A 24997-nucleotide genomic window follows, 5' to 3' on the forward strand; every position below is an offset into this window, starting at 1 on the left:
AACCTACTGACTGCAGCCAGCTGCTCATCCTCCTCCAATTCCTGTACACTCCCACAAGCACCACTTGACTGTCTCCCACCCCTATCCTGCTATCCCTCCCCCTCCATGCCCCATTCCCCTTACCACCACCACCACCACCACCACCACCACCACCACCACCAAATTGCTTCTTCATTATGCACAGCTACCAGTCTCACCTCAGCAACCAGAGACTGTTTGTGTGTGTTGTGTGTATTTCTGCTGAAGGCCTTTTTGGCCAAAAGCTTACTTGATGACAGTCTTTTTTTGTTGTGTCTATCTGCGACTCAGCATCTCCATTATGTGGCGAGTAGCAAGTATACTTTTCATAATACTGTCAAATTTTTAATTTCTTTTGCTCTCTTACAAAACAGGGGAATAAGTTCTTAGTACACTAGTTTCCCTGCAGGCATTCAACACAGTTAAGTTTTTTTGTGTTTTTGCTTCCTGCCAGCTATTGATTTCAGGATGTGCAGATCAAATTGATTTATTACTTCAATAATTGTTATACTGTTTGGATAGAGATAGATAGACAGACAGATAGATAGATAGATAGATAGATAGAGAGAGAGAGAGAGAGAGAGAGAGAGAGAGAGAGAGAGAGAGAGAGTTGCATTACTGTAGCTAGTAGTGTCACATGTTATGTACACTTGTTTTCAAATGGTTTGTTCACTGCTGTTCAACATATTTTCTGCTAGGTAAACTATGATCTGTCTTTATATAGTTACTTATTTCTTTGCTGAATTTCACATCAATTTATTTCACTTACTTGTATATGTGAACAGGTTTCTTTTGGCCAACACGATACACCCTGTCACAGGCTTGTGCTTCAAGTTGAGGGTTCCAATGAACGTCGAAGAGAAAGAGGTGGTTTGCGCCAACCAGATTTAAGCCAACTCCCCCAGCAGTCAATGACAGAAGCATTACCTGAAAAGGAAATAAGTAAAATAAGTAATAACATTGCTAATACATCCAATGATGACTGAAAGCCCCCACCACAACTTGTCAACCTTGATGGGCCAACATGGTGACAGCTTATTAAACAGCAGTAACAGAGCCAGCACAGGTTGCAAAATACTGTTTTCCATTGCCATGCAGTTTGCATCCAACAAAGAAATTTCATTTTAAAGAAACATTCTAACATGTATCATGTCACCCATCATTTGTACAACAAACCTAAGGAACAGTACCATCAGGTAAACAATATAGAAAGCAATGCATCTGTACGTAGTCTAGAAATGACTATAGTCATGCAAGACAATAAAAGTTTCAGAAAGACAGACCCTCTCTAAATATACTTCATTTAACTCAGAATGTACAGAAATTTTTTCTCAGTCTCTGCATTCCTGTGTGTATTGTTGCAAACCCAAATGGGGGAAGGGGGGGAGGGATTGTACTTACGTGTGAAAGTTATTGCACTGCCTTTTACAAATTATCTTGTATATAAACTCAGAAAGATACAGTCCCTTTTTGTATACTGTAAGCAGTATCAACAGATCATATGATAGGAGGATTTACATATTCAAATTTTATTTGTTTAATTGCTTTGTTCAGCTACTTTTGTTATTAGAATGACTGCCACATCTGTCAACAGAAATTTGAATGAAAATTTATTCTTCGTGTTTTCATTCATTGACATTCAGTAGCATATTGTATTGTCTTTAAAATTGTTATTGGATAAAAGAAACTTGTTAAAATTTAGTGAGGGATTTACACAAGCACCATTTGTAGTCATTGTGTGAAGATTTTGTGAATACTAGTAACAGTGTCACAAGCTTTAATGGGATTGTTGCTAACAAAGCAACTGTTGAAAGCAATAGTGATATTGACTAATACAGTACTACCTTATCACGAATGTAACTTATGCTTGGAAAAGAGTAACATACACTGCTACACACACAGAAACAAAATTTAAGAAATCTGATCTGAAGGAATGACTCAGTGGCAGGCTTGCAATGGAATGTCACTGTCAGCACAATGACACCACTGCTGTTATGAAAGGTGCCTTGTTCTGATCATAGTTTGGTTGTAATCCAAACTGCCAATAGCCAAGGTTGGCACTCAACATACACAAAAAAGATAGTTGGGGTATTATTGAAATATCATGTAAAATGACAACATTAGCTCAGATGTAAATTTGAAATCGAAAGGTTATAAGTTTACCCAAGAAATGTAACAACAAAAGTAAACACATCTTCTCTGCTTTACTGGTTTTAGATTAAAAATTTGTGTACAGTACAGAAGGAGTTATCCAAAAGAAACAATTTTACTTATTTTTGAATATTAAATATACTGTACTATTGAACATTAAGTAAGAATCTAGTTGCAACCATATAGTTGATAATTATTTGAATAACATTAATGACAGTTTTTCATGCTAGTGTGTCTTAACATTGTTAACTACATGATAAGGAACCAACTTTGACCAATATTGATTTCTTTATGTTGTAATACACATTTCTCAGTCATTATGTTATCATTCCTAAGTATAATGCTTAATATATTAAATAAAAGCAATATCTCTGTTAAATTTTAGTTCTTTGTGTAAATGCCTTTTCCAAGCATTACAGATTTGAAGCCATATTTTTTTAAAATTAAATCAATAAATTTTTATGCCTTACAGTTTCACTTATGTCACTGATGTTTAATGACAGCAGCTATTATTATCCCCCTCCCCCTTATAATTCAAGCAAACTGGGAAATTTCTATAATAAATTTTCAGTTGTCACTTTTCCAGGATTTTATAAATTCAAATTCAGTAATTTAAATGCTTTACTAGATCTATACAGAAGCCACCAAAATCACTTAAAATCCTTTCTTACTTTGTAGTTTACATCAGAATTAACATGTATGAAAGATCCCTCATGGGATTTACTTTTTCTGCAATGTTCACTAGCTACATTACAATTTTCAGTTTTATTTCAAATTTTTAACAAATCTGCAGTTAACCAATGTTCATTCAGACAGTTTGTCAAGTTCATGACTTCTCTTATAATGAGCAGTCAGCATTTACAACATTTACATTATGGTGCACACAATACACATTCAGTACTCTTATGCTTCTGAAACTTTTAATATCCAGTAAAAATTAATCACTTGGAGGATGTGGTGGCCACCATACTAGCTGTAATGAATTAAGTTTTCACGGATAGGCATACACAGTTACAGCAGTGGCATATGACATGACCAGAAAGATCAGCAATATGCCAAACTCACAAAGTAAGAGCTGTCAAATGAAATAGCAACTCCAGAATGCCTTGACAGTGTTCGAAAACACTATATCAGCATGTAAATGAGTTTGAATGGGTCAAAATGATTTCCTTTACACCATTCCTGCCACAATGGACCCTTGCTCCATCTTTCTGCACCAGTTCAGACAAGTATGCCTTTCTCTGGCTGAAACGCAGTACCACATCCTGTTTCTCAAATGCTGCCTAAACCATGGAATCACCTCAAACAGCCTACTGGTAAAGATTCCTTTCTCTGGATCCCACCCCTCCTTTCACAATGACCTACATCTTTTCAGATTCTGCCAATCCCTGGCCCTCACAAACCTGGTACTGCAAAAACACATCTTCATGACACAGGCATCCCAGAATCACATCTGCTTCCTCCACAAGATTCTACTACTCTGCAATCCCTACTCCATACTTCACATCTCTGAAATTGAATCCCTTCCTCTCCAGCAACTGGAGGAGCATTCCAGACACCACCTACATGAGTTATCCAAACTGCTGACATCCTACTGCCATCTCGGAGCACCACTATCCAACTCCTATCATACTCACAGTGTTTAACACTGTTGTTAACCTTTCCATCAAAACCCAGGGCTCCACAGAAGTTTCAGTCCTATCCAAAGGTCTCACCTTTAACCCTAATCCTAAATTTAACCATGCGGGACTTGTCAAAGACCTACTCTCTTCCTCACGATCCCTGCAATGGAAGCACTTCTTTGCCACCAATCCCTCAAACCAAAACCACTCTAATTCCAACACTGAACCCTGTTTCTTCCAGTTCATACCATCACCTAATCGTGATCCACCCCTGCTACCTCCTAACAACCCACCAACAACCTTCCAGGAATTCCTTACCTCCCACTTAGCCTCAGTGTCTTTCATCAGGTCCCTTCCTCCTAACACCAACCTTTTAACAGAAGGAAGAACAGCCATACACAACCTCAAAACAAATCCCGACCTAATCATCCTACCCACTGTTGTGATGAATCGCAGTGACTTCCTGGCAGAAGGCCTCTGCCAATTGTCGACTCCTCCACCTATGAACATTACCAGAGTGATCCTGTTCCAGAAGTCTGATAAAAACTCCAATCCCTGCTTAAGGCCTCAGGCCCTTCCCAGGTCATCTCCCCTGAATCCATTTCCCTCTTCACCCCTACAATACCCCACACACCCACCTTCTACATGCTCCCCAAAAGCACAAACCCAACAATACTGGATGCCCCATTTTGGCTAGTTATAGTGCCCCACTGAAAGAATTTCAGTTCTCATTGATCGATACCTGCAACCAATTGCCCGTCATTTAGCTTCTCACTTCAATGACACCAATCACTTCCTTCACTGACTCCTGACTCTTCACTAGCACCCCCGCCCCCCTTTCCTGGATCCCTATTCGTTACTGTTGATGCTACGTCCCTACACACCAGCATCCCTCATGCCCATTGTCTTACTGCAACTGAACACTACCTTTCCCAATGTCCGTCAGACTCCAAACACACTACCTCATTCCTCACATCACACATCTTGCTAAGTTTATCCTAACTGACAACAATTTCTCATTTGAAAGGAATGTGTATAAACAAATACATGTCAGAGCCATGTGCACCTCCATGGCACCCTCGTATGCCGATCTTTTTGCGGGCCATTTGGAGGAGACCTTCCCAGCCTCCCAAAACACAAAACCATTAGTCTGGTTCAGGTTCATTGATGGTATCTTCATGATCTGGACTCAAGCCAAGACATCCTATCTTTGAATACAATCTTCTCGGTTTTCAAAGCTGCATCAATTTGAGTAAAATTGTTTAGCTTTCGATGGCTCTCTCTGCCATTGTCGTCAGGAGTGAACCTACTGGCTGCTGGGAGTTAGCATAATTTGCCACTTGTATACTCCCCATCACGACCGCTGACACCGATCAGAGACAGCCAAAACGGCGCTTGCGCAGAATGTGAGCTGGACAGCTCATAGCAGCTTCAGCCAGCAGCGGGACCAAGTGATGCTAGGTGCTATGTGGGGCCAGTGCCACATTTTAAACTGCTGCTCTTGCTTCCCTGCACACGTTAAGCATTAATTGTTGCTTCCTTTCGACATCGAAGCATGCCCCCACTACCTAATCAGTGTGTACGCCCGGTCTCTGTTAAAATTGTTACTGTTCATTAAATCTCAGCTGCCTCTTTTATAATGGAATCCCAGTATGTTGATGACCCTAGACTCTCACTTTTTCAAACTGTATTGTGTGTCCATTATCCAGACAATGCTCAGCTGTGGCTGACTTATCGAAATTTCTTCGTTTAACAGTTCTCTTGTGCTTGGTAAAACACCCTGTAACTGTGCAAATTGTCTGGCATACATAGATGCTGTTAAACTCACACAGGACACCACACACACACACACACACACACACACACACAAAACACACACACACACACACCAAGAGCTATGTTTTCTTTAACAGGGCACACTGTATCTCTTATCTTAGGAGTAGAAGCAACACTGGTCTCAATCCATGTCTCTGCAGTATATGTCCTAACTTGATGCTCATTGCCCCACATTATGGCAGGAAAGCTGCCAGCTTGGCTGCTTCTGTCGATTCACAACCCGTCATTCTTCAGCAACACCTGAAAGCATTTGCAATGTCTCTTGATATAACCATTCTGTCTGAACACAGGTCTCAAGTGCAGCTAAGGGTATTAACATGTTCAGGACTGTTTTATTGTGTAAAGGGTGGTGAAAACTTTTGGAATTCAAACATCAATCAGTGTGCCTTGGTTTGCTGACAGCTGAATGACCAAGCCAGCCTCCTGTCTTCTGATCAACTAAAACATCCAAGAACAGTAGCTTGCCATCCTTCTCGATCTTGATGGTACATTTAATGTTGGGGTGGACACCGTGCAAGTGATCCATGAAGCGCTGCAGTGTATTTTCACCATGAGGCCTCATCAGGTAGGTGCACCAATGTACCTTAAGAACCAAGATGGATCAACACGGCAGAGTTCAGAGGTTGCTTCTCAAAGTGCTCCATGAAGAAATTTGCGATTGCAGGAGACAATGGTGAGTCATTGCTGTGCCATCCATTACTTCATAATGTTCGTTGCGATACAAGAAGTATGTTGTCGTTAGAATATGACGGAAAAGCTTGACAATGCCAGGTGGAAACTGTTGGGTCAAAACATCCAGCACGTCTTGTACTGGCACCCTTGTAAGAAGTGACACCACATCCAGACTAACTATTACTTCATTTCGGCCTATTTTCATTTTCTTGAGTGTTTCAACAAATGTTTGCGAGTTTATTACATGGTGTTGTTCACAATGTCCCAATTTTGGCACTAATAATTCTGCAAATCCAGCCTGTAGGTGGGCGAGCTGATTGCACTAACAAGGAGCCTAAGAGGAATGTGGTCCTCATGTATCTTCAACAGTCCATAAAGCGTGGAAGTTCTGGTGGCAGAAGACATTAATTTCTACACCATGGTCTGTGTCGGATTGCGACTAAGTTGCTGGTGTGTGTCATCATCTAATAAATGTAGCGCCTTCATGTCTCCAGTGTTGAAACCACAGTGGTGTTTCCTTTGTCAGCTGGCAAGAGAACCAAGTCATCATTCTTATTCAATAAGTGAAAGTGACATCACTCCTCCAGGCCAATATTGGATTTTGGTAGCTTAGCTTTCGGCAGCATATGCCTGGCGGTTACTCTAATGACCTCAGTTGCATTGTACGAACGATACTGAATGCACTGCTATATTCCACTAATAACCTCCAAAATTGGCAGACGTTGCAGGACTGGTACAAAATTAAGGTTTTTACTCAGCACTGCCACCGAGCCATTGTCCAGTTCTAGGTTGGATAGATTAACAATTTATCTGTATTATGAAATGATGGATGGCACAACAATGGGCTCACTATTATCTCCTGCAGTCACGAATTTCTTCATGGAGCACTTTGAGGAGCAGCCTCTGAACTCTTCAGTGTTGCATCTGTCTTGCTTCCTACGGTACATCGGTGCCCCTTCCTGATATGGCCTCATGATGAAAATACACTGCAGCACTTCGTGGACCATATAAGTGGTCCATCCCAACGTTAAATTTACCATCTTGATCGAGAAGTATGGCAAGCTGTCATTCTTGGATGTTTTAGTTGACTGAAAGGCAGGAGTTGGTCATTCAGTGTACAGGAAACTGAAGCACACTGATTGATATTTGAATGCTGATAGTTTTCACCATCCTGTACATTCAAAAACTATCTTGAACATGTTAATACTCGCCAAAGTTATTTCTGACAACAGCCACCTACAGTCCAAATTGCAGCACTTGAGACATGTTCAGAGAGAATGATTATAACAAAAGAGACATTGCAAACACTTTCAGATGTCACTGGAGGAGGACACCTTTTGAATAACCAGAAGAAGACAAGCCAATGGCTTTCCTGCCATACTGTGGGGCATTGAGCAGCAACTTAGGACATGTACACAGGATTGAGAGCAGTGTTCCGGCCCGCCCCCAAGATACGAGTTGTGTTAAAGCTGACGTATCTCTTTGTGTGTCCAGAGTGAGTGCAGCAGCATCTATATAGGCCAGACAATTCGAACAGTTGAAGAGTGTTGTACTGAGCACAAGACACATTAAACAAAGGGAGCACAAGTAGGCCATAGTTTAGCATTGCCTGAAAAACGAATAAAAATATAGTCTGACAATACGAGTGTCTTGGCTCAAGTGTCAACATACTGGGATTCTGTTATAAAAGAGGTGGCTGAGATTAGAATGAATAGCAACAATTTTAACAGAGATCAGGAGCAGACACTGAGTAGGGCATGGGGCATGCTATGGATGTCGAAAGGAAGCAACGGATGCTTAATGCTTGTAGGGAGGCAGGAGTGGCAGTTTCAAACATGGCGCCAACCCAGCACCATGTGACATCACTCGGTTCTGTGGCAGGCTGGACCTGCTACAAGCTGCCCAACTCATCTTCAGCGCACATGTCGTTTAGGCCCTCCCTGATTACTGTCAACAGTAGTAATTGTGGGTATATAAGTAGAAAATTGTGCTAGTCCCCAGCAGTTGGTAGTTTTACTCCTGACGACGATGGCAGAGAGAGCTATTGAAAGCTTGAGAATGTTATTCAAACTGACATGGGTTGCTAACTGAGAGGATTTTACTCAGACACACTACCATGAAAGACTCTGAGGACACACCCTAACTTTATTCCTACATAACCTCAAAAATGTCTCTCCTATCTGCTTCACATGGTCCTCCTCAACCAAGCATGCCACCTTCCTAGATGTTGAGCACCTCCTCCCTGATGGCTCCATCCGCACCCCTGTCCGCGTTAAACCCACCAACCACGAACAGTACCTGCGTTTTGACAGCTGTCATCCTCCCTTCACACCAAAAAATCCCTCTCTTACAGCCTGGCCACCTGAGGACAGCATATTTGCAGAGACAAAAATTCCCTTGTTCAGTATCAGAGTGGTCTCACCAAGGCCTTCACTGACAGGCACTATTCCTCAGACTTCATCTGCAAATAGATATCTCATGCTTCCCCCCCCCCCCCCCCTCACATCCCCAATCCTCCAATTGCCCCCAAGAACCAGCCACAAAGGATGGTCCCCTTATATCACCCAGTACCAGCCTGGACTGGAACAACTGAACTAAATTGTACACCAGGGCTTTGATCACCTATCATCGTGCTCTGAAGTTAGGGACATCCTACGCAAGATACTTCTTAGCTCTCCTAAAATAGTGTTCCGTTGCCCACTCAAAACGTGTTCTATCGCCCACAAAAAATGCACATCATCCTAGTCCATCCTTATACCACTGCCAACCTCAACCCCCTGCCATAAGGATCATATCCCTGAGGAAGACCTAGGTGCAAAACCTGCCCAACCTCCTCCCCCCCCCCCCTCCCCTCTCCCACACTTCCTATTCCTGTGCTGTTACATGTTTATCCTGCCCCATCAGGGGCTGGGCCACCTGTGAAAGCAGCAATGTCCTTTACCAGCTCTGCTGCAATTATTGTACAGCTTTTTATATTGGTATGACAACCAGCTGTCCACCAGAATGAATGGCCACTGCCATACTGTGACCAAGAGCAAAGTATACCACACTGCGGCACAACATGCTCCTGAATGTTGTTATTAGCAGCCACGAACCCCATCTATGAAAAACTAAATTTTATAGGAGATATGTAGATGACACACTCCTGTTAGTGGACGGGGATGCCACAGACATAACAGGCATGCTGAATTGCTTCAATAATCTACATCAGAAAATTACATTTACAGTGGAACATGAACAAAACAAAAGCATCAACTACCTGGACCTAAATATTGCAAGAAACAACAACAAGTGCACATTCAAAATTTACAGGAAAACTACAATGACTGACATCACAGACTATGGAACCTCATGTCACCTAGACATCCATAAATAGGCAGCATACAGATCAGTGCTACACAGGGCAGCTAAAATACCTATGAATCAATAAAATATTCACAAAGAAATAAATATAGTGAAAGGGATTGCATGATTATAATGCTTCCATGGTTGACATAGTCCTAAACAAAGTGGAAAAAATTCAAACACAAAGAGCACCACAAAAGAAAAAGACAAACACTAATGTGTATCTAGCATCCCATACATTGGCAATATATTTCAGACGATAGCAAATATTCTAAAAAATTACTAAAACAAAAGCTAATACATAATACAAAGTGTAATGATGAACCATACTCTGACTCTGGAATATACAAAGTAACATAACAGGAATGCTCCATCTTCTACTTAGAACAAACAAGCCGAAATTTCAACACCAGCTACACAGAGCACATTAAAGCCTCCACACACAACAGATGCACACAACACATTACACATACACATACACATTACAGGACACCCATTTGGAAAAGTAGAGCAAAATGTCAAAGTACTCCACTAACTAAATAAAGAGCATGAAATGGATTTATTAGAAGGATTGGACATATATACACATTACAGAAAATACAAAGACAAAATGTGAAATGAAAACCTTGAAAGTGAATCAGTGAATTTTTTCAGGTGCTTCAACAATATACTTAAATAAAAGTAGTAATACAAAGAAATAAGCACCATTGTAAAATAGATGTAAGCAAACCCATATTTTTAAGATAAGTACCTTCTGTAAAAAAGAATATCTGTGGAGGATCTCTAACATTCTCTCTGTCAACTACATCTACAAACGTCTTTGTAACTGTTTGTTTATTTAAGTTATTCCCTATATGTACTGTGCGCTGAAAGTTGTGAGTGATGTTTTAACATATGTGAGACTCTGCACAAATAGACCATAAGGAAACTGGATGTACAAGTTCTTCCAAATTTCGCCACTTACTAGATATAAAAATCAATGAATAACTTAAACATGTGCATTTTTATATATTGCAGTAAAGTCAACAAAACAGAGCAGAAACATTATGAAAAAATAGCATAGTACAAAGAAGTACACACTTGATAATGGGAATCATTTCCCAAAGTGTGTCGTGTAAAACATAAATAAAAGGCATAATCCGTATTACTTCACTTCACTTCAGGCAGAAGGATTACCTTCATAGTCTCCAATGTCATTGAATTTAGTATATGTTAAAATTCCGGAGTAAGTAAGAAACACATATGTTTTAGTTTTCTCCAAAAAAAATTCCTGCCCCGAGATACGGGCCTCCAAAGGTGACACTGTGAACACCATTTTGAAGAAGCGAATTTCTGAAATTATTTTTTAAAGGTTGTATCTCTGTAACAGTTCTAGATATTTTGTTACAGCTTTTTTTATTTGGAAGATAATTGCCTTATTATTACAATGGTACCCACCATTTGGACATGTGTGTCAAAGTTCTTTTACTGTCACCTTTTGAATTTTTTAAAATAATTTACAGATTTTTTTTTCAAAGTGCTAATCCATAAAAGTTTGATTCTTTTTCCCCTTTCGATTAGTGCCATGTAGTACCATATTTTCTGTAAAGTAGAACTTCCACTTTTTAAAAGTTGGACAGGTTTTATTTTAAAAAATCATTTTATTTAGCTTTCAAGGATAATGTATGTCATCACTGAAGATGTTTCTTACTAATTTCTTTGTTACAATGTTTATTTCTACTGTCTTTGTTGCAGTTTTTTTTTTTTTTCACCTTCATTGATGCAGATATTTCTTATACTTACAGCTTCTTGTCAGTTTCTTTGTTGTGGTTGTTCATTACAGGTTTCTATATTGTAGTTGTTCAGTGCTAATTTGTTTACTGAAGAGGCTTCTAACACATCTGAGACCATCCAGTGAGTTCTGTGCTTTTGTGAGAAATTTGCCGGCTGACACAACTATAGTGTGTTTTGTGAAAAAGACTGTTTAAAATGTCTTCTGATTGGGAACACAGGAGAATGAAGTGTGCTGACTATTTGCATATCCATAAAAGAGTGATATATATGACAAAAAACCACACACACGCACGCCACAGACTTGGTTCAGGTTGGGAATAAGAGCTCTCATTTGAAGACTCTGCTTCAAAGTGAAGATGTTTCCATTGATGACTGAGTGTTCTAAATGTTTTGACAGAACAACAACAATGATAGTATCTGAACAAGGTAAAGCCTCCCATGGTGCAGATGATGCATATTTTGCATCAATAGAGGACGAATTAAATACCTTGAATCAGTCAACTACAGAGGTAGGTGTTAGTGCTGTTAAGAAACCGTGGTCAGTGAAGTCAAGTCATAAGCCCTACGCATCAAGAAAGTGCCGAGACATTAGTAAAGCTATGAATGAATACACTACAGCAAAACTGATCACACTCTTTAAAAATCACATCTTCAGAAGAAAATGAAATAAAACACTGTTGCACCTCCTTGCCAGGAATTTTTCACAAATATCAATTCAGCTTTTGAATACTGTGCATCCTACAGTGAAAAGGTGCATGTTTTAACTATTATTCCAAAGGCATTTTCAAAGAAAGCAATTTTGAACCATGTTCCATCAGTAGCAAAGTACATGGTAGACAAATCAATAAATGTGAGGTCTGTAAAAGGAGTCTTTGGAAGACCAGATTGCTATTATATGGCCATCCTGTAGAAGCAGCTCAAGTTCAAAATAGTGCAGTCATTTTATCTGGAAGAGTAATGGGACTGTTCTCGGCAGAGAGGCAATAAAAAAAATAAACTATAACTGCAACAGTTGAAGGTCAAAAAGTTGTACAAGTTAAGAGGTACACGACTCGCGGTATTAACAAAACTTTTGCAATTTATAAGAGCAAGTATAGAACTTCACATACTGGAAGATCAAAATTTTATGCATTACGGCTTAAGTGGGTAGTTCCAGATCCACCCAGAGATGTTTGTTTATGTGTGTACTGTGTGAATTTTGAATTCTTGTGTGGTAACTTTCAAAAACTTACTGGAGCACATGACATATGACACCTTGGTTGGGCGTGTGAAGTCAATAGCAGTCTGTAACATAAAGTGAGAGACTTGTCTGTTTGAAGAATGTGGTGACTGCCCTGGAAAGGAGGGACTGTCTTTACAGAAACTTGGCCTGGAAGATGTAGCAGATAACTCTGCAGAAAATAGATGCGATACGGGAGGAAAATGAAGTAATTAAGAAAACTGTTGCCTTTGACATTTTCATTGATGGACTTGGTAAAGGGTCAGTGAAAGCAGTAACACAACAGCATCTGAAGAAATTGGAAGAACAACACATTGCCGAAGTGACAGGGTGCGTACAGGCTGAAGAACTATGTTTAGTGCTTCACTGTGATTTTGCTGAGAACTTGTCCGTAATTTTCCCATAAGAAGTACAAGGCTATCATTTGAGTAATAACCAGGTTTCAATTTTTACAGGAGTAACATATTTTCAAAACAAGACCACAAGTGTTGCAGTTATAAGTGATGACACAGGACATGACTCAGCATATGCTTTGCTAGCAATGCGCAAAATTCTTCAATTGCAAACAGGGGCAGAGAAGATCATCATTATTTCTTATGGTGATTGTAAACATTTTCAAAATTGTTACCACCTGTTTGAATTGAGTAAGATGCTTGTGCCAACTGATTGGTCATGGGAAGGGGCCTTGTGATGATGTAGGAGACCTGCTGAAGCACCATGCTACAAAACATAATCTTTCCAGAACATATGCAGCTGCAATTCAGAATACTGAGGATTTTATTAGATTCACGAAATCTTACACAGCCACAGCCCTCATTCTTTTGTCCAAGGAGGAAACTGAAGAATTCCGTGAGCAGAAAAAAAAGAAGAATGGTCCAAACAAACTACTTCTGTGAAAGGAATTCAAAAGACACATTTCTGGGCTCAAAGTGATGGGTGATCTCATATTGCACGCACTTCAAAGAGCAAGAAAGAAAAAATTTCATTTGTTCGTCTACAACCTCAGAAACTGCAGGATAATATTCAGATTCGCAACCTGAGAAGGGGGATGTTTGTGCTATGTGTGTGTATGACTGACTGGTAGATTGCAGAGATTATAGACACCAGTTATGGGTTAAACAAAATAGTAGTGAACTTTATACTACCACATGGACCAGCTGCTGGACCTAGGTTTCCAGCTGAGGGACAGCAACAATGCCATCAGTGCTCACTTCCGGTTCACAATGTTTTGACGATTGTTAAATGCTCCAGTTCCTATTGGTTCAACGGGAAGGTATTACTTTATATCAAAGGAAGATACTGAAGCAGTGGAACACATTTTTAGTTCATTCACTGGCTAATTTCAGTACAAAACAGAGTGCACAGAACTTGTATAAATTGAAATCTTTAAGTCTTAATAATAATAATAATAATAATAATAATAATAATAATAATAATAATAATAATAATCATTTAAAAAATTCCATACATTATAAAAAAGTTCAGAACACTATAGTAAAAGAACTCTGACAAATAAGTCCAAATGAAGGATTTCTTTGTAAGCGTAAAGCAATTATCTTTCATCGAAGTATATAGAACTGTTCCAGAGACACAGCATTTTAAATTCTTTTTTACGAAATTCACATCTTCAAAATGATATGTACAGTTTCATCTTTGGAGAGCTGTTCCTCGGGAAAAAAAATTACACATTCCTCACTCAGTCCTTCATTTTAACATAAGCTAAATTCAATAACATTAGAGATTATGAAGGTAAGATTTTTTCCTAGCCTGCATGAACCTATCCTGCATGAACTGATATGGACTATGCCAAAAGAAAATCATAGCTGGTAGCAGAAAGTTATTTATAAACAAACCCATGGTCCCTTTACAGTTGTGTAAATATGGTAACTAGACTTAAGTGTACTAAAAAATACAGTTCCTAAAGTTAAGTTCTACGTAGCCTCCCTCTCCTCGGCAATTTTAATAATTTTCTCAATTCATTTTTTACAACACAGTTATTCGATATACTGTGATTCAAGTTTCACATTATTTCTCTTACGGCTATCATTATATCCTCTGAAACACCAAAAATGTGTATATTATCCACAATTTTAATCTTAATTACAAGCTTCTCACATTTATGTTGCTGTAATATTATACCTTTGGTCCTCTGTCAGGTCTATTGAACTTGTCAATAATGTCACCCCTATCTTTGACTGGCACCGAGCCACTTAGAATTGTGTATCTGACACCCATTTCCTGCAAGTGTTCTGCTAATATTTCCAGCATGCTTGTCCACTGAGAAATGATAACAGCTTTGTCTTCTGTGCCCAAAACAGTTTCGGATAACTTATCAAAAACTGCTTGCATCTGCAATAAAACAAAACAGTAAGGAAGAGGAATAATGAGAAAAAAGAGTAATCATGCACATTTACTAGGAACTACCAGAAACTTCTCTGATGAAAAAAAGTTCACGATTGCATTTTTTAACATGTAGGGCATCACCTGACTTATTTTTACCTACTTAGCAAAATAATAAAAACATTTAGTTGTGTGTAAATTTGAACTTCTAATGAAAACTAATTAGCAACCTTCATTTATGCAACAACTCTAAAAATTAAACAAGATATTTATATCCTATTTTTAGGAGGTGGTGATGAAAGATGGAAAAGGTGGTACAGTATAGGAAGCAGTTGAGAATGTTTTACATTTAGCGATTTTGTAATATGACAAGAAAATCTACAAGTATGCGCCCTTTAAAACTAAGCACCCAGTATTAGTGCACATAAATGGCAAAATATCCTCACAATTGGCAAATGAAGTTTCTTCACTGGATTATTACTGTTTCACTCTTCTACATTTCTAGTCAGATGATCAGTCTTAGTAAAAGAACACATTAATATGAAAAGTCATTAATTCTCTACCCATTCACTCCTCTTCTCTCTACCCCTTTTGACTACAGGTCCCATTTTGCAACATGACAATGCTTGGCCTCATACTGCCCATGCGACACTTGCAACCATCGATGACCTGCACTTTTGTATTCTGCCACATCCATCATAAACACCAGACCTCACACCGAATGACTACATGTTTAGACTACTCAAAGAGAGAGAGAGAGAGAGAGAGAGAGAGAGAGAGAGAGAGAGAGAGAGAGAGAGAGTGTGTGTGTGTGTGTGTGTGTGCGCGCGCGCGCGCAGAAAAACTCCACACACACAATTTTTATTCGACGCAGTAAATTTAGATATTCCCAGGTACTAATTTTCCCAAATTTTACACAAAATAATCATCTGTCTAAATACCTTGTGTTACTCCAATTTCTCCCCTAGCACAACAGCATTACCTTGCCTACTGTAAAAGGTGCCGTAGTTCCACTTAAACAGTCTACTGTTGGAGTATTCAACAGAAGTATTAGTATCAGAATGATTACAGATGTGTGAACTGCTCATACAGTGAAGAGTCAAAGAAACTGGTACACCTGCCTAATATAGTGTAGTGACCCCGCGAGCACCCACAAGTGCTTCAACACAATGCGGCATGGACTCAACTAATGTCTGAAGTAGTGCTGGAGGGAATTGACACCACGAATCATGCAGGACTGTCAATAAATCCATACGAGTACGAGGGGGTGGAAATCTCGTCTGAATAGCACATTGCAAGGCATCATAGATTTGCTCAACAATGTTCATGTGAGTGGAGTTTGGTGGCCAGTGGAAATGTTTCAACTAAGTGGAATGTTCCTGGAGCCACTCTGTGGCTATTCTGGACATGTGGGGTGTCACACTGTCCTGTTGGAGTTGCCCAAGTCCGTCGGAATGCACAATGGACATGACAGGATGCTTACGTACTTGTCACCTGTCAGAGTCATATCTAGACATACCAGGGGTCCCTTATCACTCCAACTGCACATGCCCCACATCATTACAGAGCCTCCACCAGCGTCAAAAGTCCCCTGCGGACATGCAGAGTCCATGGATTCATGAGGTCGTCTCCATACCTGTACACATCCTTCCACTCGATACAATCTGAAATGAGACCCGTTTCACCGGGCAACAGGTCTCCAGTCATCAACAGTCCAATGTCGGTGTTGACGGGCCCAGGCAAGGTGTGCAGCTTTGTGTCTTTCAGTCATCAAGGGTACACGGGTGGGCCTTTGGCTCCAAAAGCCCATATTACCGATGTTTCGTTGAATGGTTCACATACTGACACTTGATGATGGCCCAGCACTGCAATCTGTGGAAGGGTTGCACTTCTGTCATGCTGAACGATTCTCTTCAGTTATCATTTGTCCCATTCTTGCAGGATCTTTTACAGCTGCATCAATGTCAGAGATTTGATGTTTTACTGGATTCCTGATAATAGCTGCATGCTCATGAACTAGTCATGTGGGAAAATCCCCACTTCATCACTAACTTTATAATGCTGCGTACCAGCGTGGGCACACTGTAACACTACATTCAAATTCACTTAAATCTTGATAACCTGCCATTGTAGCAGCAGTAACCGATCTAACAGCTGCGCCAGACACTTTATGTCTTATACATTGCTGACCGCAGTGTCGTATTCTGCCTGTTTACATACACCTGTATTTGAATATGCATGCCTACACCAGTTTCTTTGGTGCTTTAGTGTTTGTGTATATATGATGTACACTAATGGTGCAATGCAAGACTGGAAGAACAATGATGGTAGTTTCGTTGTGGCTTGCTTGTAAACTGTTTCCTTAACCTCATGCTTGCAAGGTGACTGTCAAAGAGAGGGCCTTCTGTGTTTGGTTGTTTCTGAAGAGTTAACCTGTAATTGCAGATCAACATTTATTGCATATTAAATTTAAATGTAATCTCCCTGGTGATATCAGCCAGAACTGAAATGACTGTCAGTGCAACGATTAAAAACTTATACAATGATGAGTTAAACATAGCCAAGGAATTCAATAAATCACTTTCCCTGCACATTATCTTCCTTAGATTAGTCGATAAGGCAAAAAATTTAGTGCCAGTCTGGCCTCAGCAGCCACAAACAGTGGTCACCTGTGTGCGAATTGTGTTTGCAATAGTGTGTATGTATGCTGTCTAATACACATGAAGGCCTTTTGGGCAAAAGCTTACTTTCTTTAGTGGTCTTTTTGTTGTGCCTGTCTGCAACTCAACATTTCCACTATATGGTGAGTAGCAGTCTATCCTCCTCACAATGTCATTATTTCCTCCTGGATTTTCCATTGTTTGAAATTACTAATCTGACCATCATTTATTGTTCTGAAATGCCCCTAGCCAAAAGGAGACAGCATGGAACCTGGGAGTTTCCAAGGTGCCTAACCAGTTCTGTGGCAGTTGGCTGCCTTGGTATTCAGCAACACCAAGACACACAGATGTCTTACTAAAAATAAAATCTGGATTGTAGCAGTTGATTTCCAATGGCCAATGAAACAAGACAAACTGTCACCAGTAGTCAGCTGTATAACAGCTACTAAATATTACAGTATTATAAACCTAAATAAACCTACATCTTGGATTTTTATTATTATTATTATTTTTTTAATGGTTTTAGGGCGCAAAACTGCTACGGTCATTAGCACCCAGTCTGTGACTTAGGAAAAGGTAAAAAAACCAAACTGGAAACCAGCAGCAATGGGAGTGAAACTCAAAAAAAGGGGGAAACTAAAAACGGAGGGGTTGTTTGTCCCCAAAAAGAGCTTCAAATGACTGACGTCACCTCACTGACACTAATAAACTCGAAAACGCGATCGGCTGAGCGCGTGTCATCTGCTAAAATGGAAGATATATCAGGCGAGAGCTGTAGACGGGCGAGTAACGGAGTAAAATAGGGGCACTCAAGTAAAAGATGTCTCACCGTCCACAGTTGAGAGCAGTGGGGGCAAAGCGGGGGAGGATCGCCACTTAAAAGATGTCGATGGCTAAAAAGACAATGCCCTATCCGGAGTCTAGTTAAAATTACCTCCTCCCGACGACGAGGTCGAGAGGAAGAGGTCCAAGCACAGGGAAGAGCCTTCACGTCCCGCAATTTATTATTGGGATGTGTCGACCAATGTGTGTGCCATAAAAGAGCAACATGACAACATAAAACACTCCGTAGATCAGCGAAGGGAACCATGCAAAGAGCAGGCTGAAGAAGAGAGACTACAGCCTTGGCCGCTAATCGGCCGCCTCGTTTCCACAGATACCAACATGTCCTGGGATCCAGAGAGGGGACAGGTTAGAGAGCTTGGAGAGTGAAGAGAAAGCTGAGCAAATCTGAGCATATAATATACTGTAGCCGCTGCTGGCGATGGATGTATTGGACAGCCTGGAGAACAGCGTAAAGCTCCACAGTAAAAACCGAGAACTGGTTAGGAAGCCGAAATCGATTAGCGGTGTCGCCAACCATATAGGCACTTCCAACACCAAATGATGTTTTTGAGCCATCAGTGTAAATAAATGTGGCATCCTTCATTTGAGCGGCAAATTCCTGACGATAAACAAGAGAAGGGGTACCACCCTTGGGAAACTGACAAAGGTCACGGAGCAGGCAGATCCGAGGCCAGAGCCAAGGCGGTGCTGTACTCCAAGTTGTCAAGAAAGTTCTAGGAAAGTGGAAGGAAAGCGAACATAGCAGTTGACGGAAGCGGACCCCCGTGGTGGTAGAGAGGAAGGGCGGCCTGCACATCCTAAATCCAAGGAGTCATTGAAAAAAACGTCATGGGCTGGATTAGCAGGCATGGAAGACAGATGGCTAGCATAACGACTCAGAAGGACAGCTCACCGATTGGACAGCAGAGGTTCAGCAGTCTCAGCATGAAGGCTTTCCACAGGGCTGGTGTAAAAAGCTTTAGACGCTAAATGTAATCCACGGTGGTGGACAGAGTCGAGACGCCGAAGAATAGACGGCCGAGCAGAGTAGTAAGCTATGCTTCCATAGTCCAATTTGGAGTGCACTATAGAGGCGGAGAAGGACCACTCGGACCGCTCCCCAGAAGGTACCATTCACGACAAGGAGGGTGTTGAGGGATCACAGACAGCGAGCCGAAAGATAGGAAACGTGGGAGGACCAGCATAGTTTTCTGTCAAACATAAGACCCAAGAATTTAGCGACATCTGTGAACAGAAGGTTGACAGGGCCTAAAAGAAAGGAAGGTGGAAGAAACTCCATACAATGCCAAAAATTGAGACAAATGGTCTTACTGGGAGAAAAGCGGAAGCCGGTTTCAATGCTCCAAGAGTGGAGGCAATCGAGACATCCTTGAAGACGTCATTCAAGAAGGCTGGTCCATTGAGAGCTGTAGTATATCATAAAATCGTCCACAGAGAGGGAGCCCAAGACATCGGCAAGGAGACAATCCATAACTGGATTTATGGCAATGACAAACAGTACAACACTTAGCACGGAGCCCTGGGGTACCCCGTTTTCTTGGGAGAAAGTAGTGTTCACTCGCACTTTAAATGTGCGCTCTGCCATAAATTCACTAATAAAAAGATGCAGCCGACCTTGAAAGCCCCAAGAGAATAGTGTGCGGAGGATGCCTGCCCTCCAACAGGTATCGTATGCTCTCTCCAGATCAAAAAATATTGCTACTGTTTGGTGTTTCCTGATAAAATTGTTCAAGATATAAGTGGAGAGAGCAACAAGATGGTCAGTAGCAGAATGATGCTTTTGGAAATCACACTGGGACTCCAGCCACCAGGCTAAACGGCAATTCACCATACGCTCCAAAACCTTACATACACTACTCGTGAGAGAAATGGGGCGATAGCTAGAGGGGAGATGTTTGTCCTTTCCAGGTTTCAGAACAGGAACGACAATAGCTTCCAGCCATCTTATGGGAAAGGTACTGTCGGTCCAAATTTGTTTATAAAGAGGAAGGAGATAGCGCAGACTATGGTATGATAAATGCAGCAAAATTTGGATGTGGATACCATCCGGTCCTGGGGCAGAAGAAGAGAGTGTGTGTTGGAGTTTCCGCATGGAGAAAACAGTATTATAGCTTTCATGATTTTGAGAATTGCAATGGGGTCCACTAAGGTATTGTGTGCAACAGCGAGCCCAGAGACTGGGGAGAAACTAGGCCCGCCAGATAACCGTCAAATCTGACTCCAAACTTCCGAGTAGGGAGTGAAGGTGTTAAATGAGCTAGTAAAGAAGTCCCAGCTTACCTTCTTTCTATCGCGGATGGCACGACGGCATTGCGCACAGAACTGCTTATAGTGGATACAGTTGGCCAAAGTAGGATGGTGGCGGAAAATACGAAGAGCACGTCACCGCTCACATATTGCGTCACGGCATGCCTTGTTCCACCAAGGAACTGGGGGGCGCGGGGGCAAATCGGAGGTGCGAGTTATTGAACGCTCCACAGCTGTTAGAATAACTTCTGTAATATGAGTGACCTCATCGTCGACACTAGGAAAGTGACGGTAATCTAATGTCACTAGAGATGAAAAAAGTGTCCTATAGGCTTGGGCAAACTTCCCGCATCTTGGGCACATATATGGCTGCAATCTAAGGACACACACGGAAAGTGGTCACTTGAGTGTGTATTAGCAAGAGCGAACCATTGAAAGTGCCGAGTTAGCAGTACAGTACCGACCAAAAGGTCCAAATGAGACAAATTTGTCATGGAGGCAGACAAAAATGTAGGGTCCCCAGTGTTGAAGCAAACAAGATCCACTTGGTGGAAGACGTCTATCAATAGTGAGCCGCGCAGACAAGGATGTGGAGATCCCCAAAGCGGGTGGTGGGCATTGAAGTCCCCAACCAGCAAATAGGGGAGCGGAAGCTCACCAAGACGATGTAGGAGATCAGCTCTTGCCATTAGTGTGGACGATGGAATGTGTACAGTACAAAGAGAGAAGGTGTATCCAGAAAGGGAGAAATAGACAGCAACAGCTTGGAAGGAACTGTTTAAGGGGATTGGGTGATAATGGACAGTATCATGGAGAAGAATCTTGAGTCCTCCATGTGCTGGAGTGCCATCAACAGAGGGGAGATCAAAATGGACTGACTGAAAATGAGGGACAACAAAGCGATCGTGGGGACACAGCTTTGTTTCGTGAAGACAGAAGGTGACCGGCGAGTAGGATCGTAAGAGGATTGACAATTTATTCCACACCTTTTTTTACAAGAGTAAGTGACTTTAAATCCTTGTGAATATTATTCTTATTTCTAGTATTGATTCCATGAACTGAGCTGTTGGTTTAAAAAAGTGATATACTTTTAGTGACAAATTTCATTAAGGAATAAATATATTGGGAAGCAGTAGTTAGTATCCCTAGTTCTCTTAACAGGCCTATGCAGGATGTTCTTGAGTTCACACCACATATAACTCTTATTGCACGTTTTTGTGCCTGGAAAACTTTAGCTTGTCTTGATGAATTACCCCAAAAAAGAATCTCATATGACATTATGGAGTGAAAGTAAGCACAGTATGCCAGCTTCTTCATTTTTATATCCCCTATGACTGACAGAATTCGCATTGTAAATAGAGATTTGTTTAGATGCTCCTCCCATTTGAATTTATTATCAAGCTGTAATCCCAACAAATTAACACTGTCCACTTCTTCTATCTGCTTGTCATCATATGTTAGGCATATACTCGTGGGACACCCCTTACAATTCTGAACTTGCCTAGAACAGCATATGGAAGTATGTGCAACATAAGTATAATTTCATAATATAGTGTATTTTTTCAAAGTTTCGTAACAAAGAATTGACTAGGAATCAGTGATTAATGTCCACAAATATTTTATTAGCTGATCTCTCTAAGACTACACTTGATTTGCTATTTATTGCAATGTTTGTATCATTGGCAAACAAAACAAACTTGGCACCAGGTAATGTTGCTGATTAAAGATCATCGATGTAAACAAGAAAAGGTAAGGGCCCTAAGATGGAACCTTGTGGGATCCCACATGTAACTAGTTCCCAGTTGGATGATGCCCGATAGCTTAATATATGTCTCTTTCCTAATAAAACCCTTTCTTTCCTACCAGAGATGTAAGATTTAAACCATTTTGCAGCATTCCCTGCATAATATTCTAATTTACTTAAAAGGATATTGTCATTTACACAGTCAAACGCCTTTGACATATCACAAAATATACCACTTACTTGCAATTTTTGTCTAATGAATTAAGTACATTTTCACCCCCAAGTGTAGATAGCCCTCTCAATATCTGAACTCTTTAGAAATCTGAACTGCGATTTTGACAGTATGTTATTTGTGATAAGATGGTTATTTTTGAGAATGCTGGCAAAACAGAAATTGGACAGAAATTTGACGCTACTTCCTTACCTCCCTCCTTAAACAGTGCCTTAACATCAGCAAATTTCAACCATTCAGGAAATACGTCACTGATAAGCGACTGGTTATACAGATAGCTTAGTATGTTACTTAACTCAGAATCACATTCTTTAATTAACTTTGTTGATATTTCATCATAGTCACTACATGTTTTTCATTTTAAAGATATTATGATGGACATTACTTCAGCTGGGGTAATGAGGGCCAAATTCATATTATGGAAGTTACTTGAAATGTCTGGTCTCAGGTATCCCACAGCAGCATCTACAGAGCCTGACAACCCCATCTTTTCAGTAACAGTTATAAAATGTTCGTTAAAAAGTTCTGCAACACTATACACATCTCTCACCAATGCATCATTTACTCTTAATGCTATTTGCGCCTCTTCATGTCTGGTTCTACCAGCCTCCTCCTTAACTATATTCCATATTGTCTTCATTTTGTCGTCTTGATATGACTACCTTTTCCTTGTAATATATTTGCTTCGATGTCCATATTACAGTATTTAATATTTTGCAGTATTTCTTGTGATGTGCTATAGCATCAACATCAGAACTTTTTCGGATTGACAGATACTGGTTTCTTTTTGTTTTATAAGATACCTCTATTCCTTGAGTAATTCATGGCTTCTTTGTAAACTTTGATTTAACCTTTGTTAGTTTTGGGGGAAAACAGTGTTCAAATAAGGTAAGTATTTTATTAGCAAAAGTGTTATATTTTTCATTCAAGCCATGAGCACTGTAAACATCACTCCAGTGAATGGCTTTGAGGAGAGTCCTAAAATAATCAATTTTTGGCTTATTGTTTACCCTCTTGAGTTCGGATTTAACAGATTTTAAATCCTGTTCAGTATTGACATTTAACAAAAGGAACTGCATGTCATGCTCTGAGAGGCCATTGACTATTGGTTTTGTAATATAATTTTGTTCATTGGACTTTTCTACAAATATATTATCAAAGGCTGTTTGTGAGCAATTGGCTACCCTAGTTGGGAACTTTACAGTTGGAATTAAGTTGAATAACAGTGTTACTAACTCAAATAAGTTCTTATTGACAGAGTCTGTAAGGAATTCTACACTGAAGCCATCAGCAACCACTATTTCTTTGTGTTTGATTGCTAAATTGGCCAGAACAGCTTCAATGTGATTTATGAACAGATTAAAGTTATCTGCAGGTGCTCGATATACACATAATATTATGAGAGATCTTTTATGAAATTATACTTATGTTGCACATGCTTCCATATGCTGTTCTAGGCAAAATTTATGAATGTCTATGTTCTTAAATTTATGACAGTTCCTGATGAATGTGGCAACTCCTCCTTTCTCCATTTCTGCTCTACAAAAGTGAGATGCTAAGCTAAATCCTGTAACACTTAATTCATTCATTTTATTTCTCAGTCCTAGAATATTCTGATGCAATAAAGACAGCTGACATTCCACATTTACTTAGTTAAAACTGTGTAGAGTTGAAATTTCTGCTGATTGTTGAAAATTCTTAATCAACAGCTGTTTATGCTGATGTAATGAGCTAGAATTTTTTTTTTTTTTTTTGTTTCTTTCTCAAACTGAAGGTATGTTTCAACTAACTTCTCTTAAAACTTTGTTTCTTTTTGTCCTCCCTACCCTAAAAAAAGGATCTTTTCTCAATCCTATGACCACTGGTATTTTATCACTCATGACAGTGCTCTCCCCTTAACTTTCTTGCTATTTTCCCAGCCACTTTACCCTTCCCTTTCCTGTTGGGGTGAAGGACATGCCTAGTATAATCCCACGTACTGACAGAAACAACAGGAAACATACCAATGTGTGACCCTTCACCCATAGTAAGCAGACATTCCAACTCAAAATTAACTCTCCTGACAGGAGAGTTCAAATTAGGTCGGTCATAGTGCCCAAGAATAGATACAAACTCTAGACTAGTATGCTTTGATGCTGATTCAATCTTTGCCAGGTCATACTCCATACTGTACCCAGGTTCACTCTCAATACTATTACCCGGCTCACCCACTATAACCACAGTGTCTTCCTTAATGAAATCTTTGCAAAGTGATCCTAAATCCTCTGTTACCTGCCCCAGACCAGCACTGGT

The 24997-nt window shown here is 40.2% G+C and overlaps 1 protein-coding gene across 1 annotated transcript in view; it reads right to left on the reverse strand.

Moving 5' to 3' along the window:
• The window catches only part of LOC126283995 (transcription termination factor 2), a 237771-nt gene that overhangs the window by 7387 nt on the left and 205387 nt on the right, over nucleotides 1-24997 (reverse strand). Inside the window, exons 17-18 of the mRNA XM_049982531.1 lie at nucleotides 14776-14985; nucleotides 788-945 (exon numbers count right to left, since the gene is read on the reverse strand). Coding sequence (XP_049838488.1) covers nucleotides 788-945; nucleotides 14776-14985 — 368 coding nt within the window. The remainder of the gene's footprint in view (nucleotides 1-787; nucleotides 946-14775; nucleotides 14986-24997) is intronic.

This window comes from Schistocerca gregaria, chromosome 8 (assembly GCF_023897955.1).
Source record: "Schistocerca gregaria isolate iqSchGreg1 chromosome 8, iqSchGreg1.2, whole genome shotgun sequence".
NCBI lineage: Eukaryota > Metazoa > Arthropoda > Insecta > Orthoptera > Acrididae > Schistocerca > Schistocerca gregaria.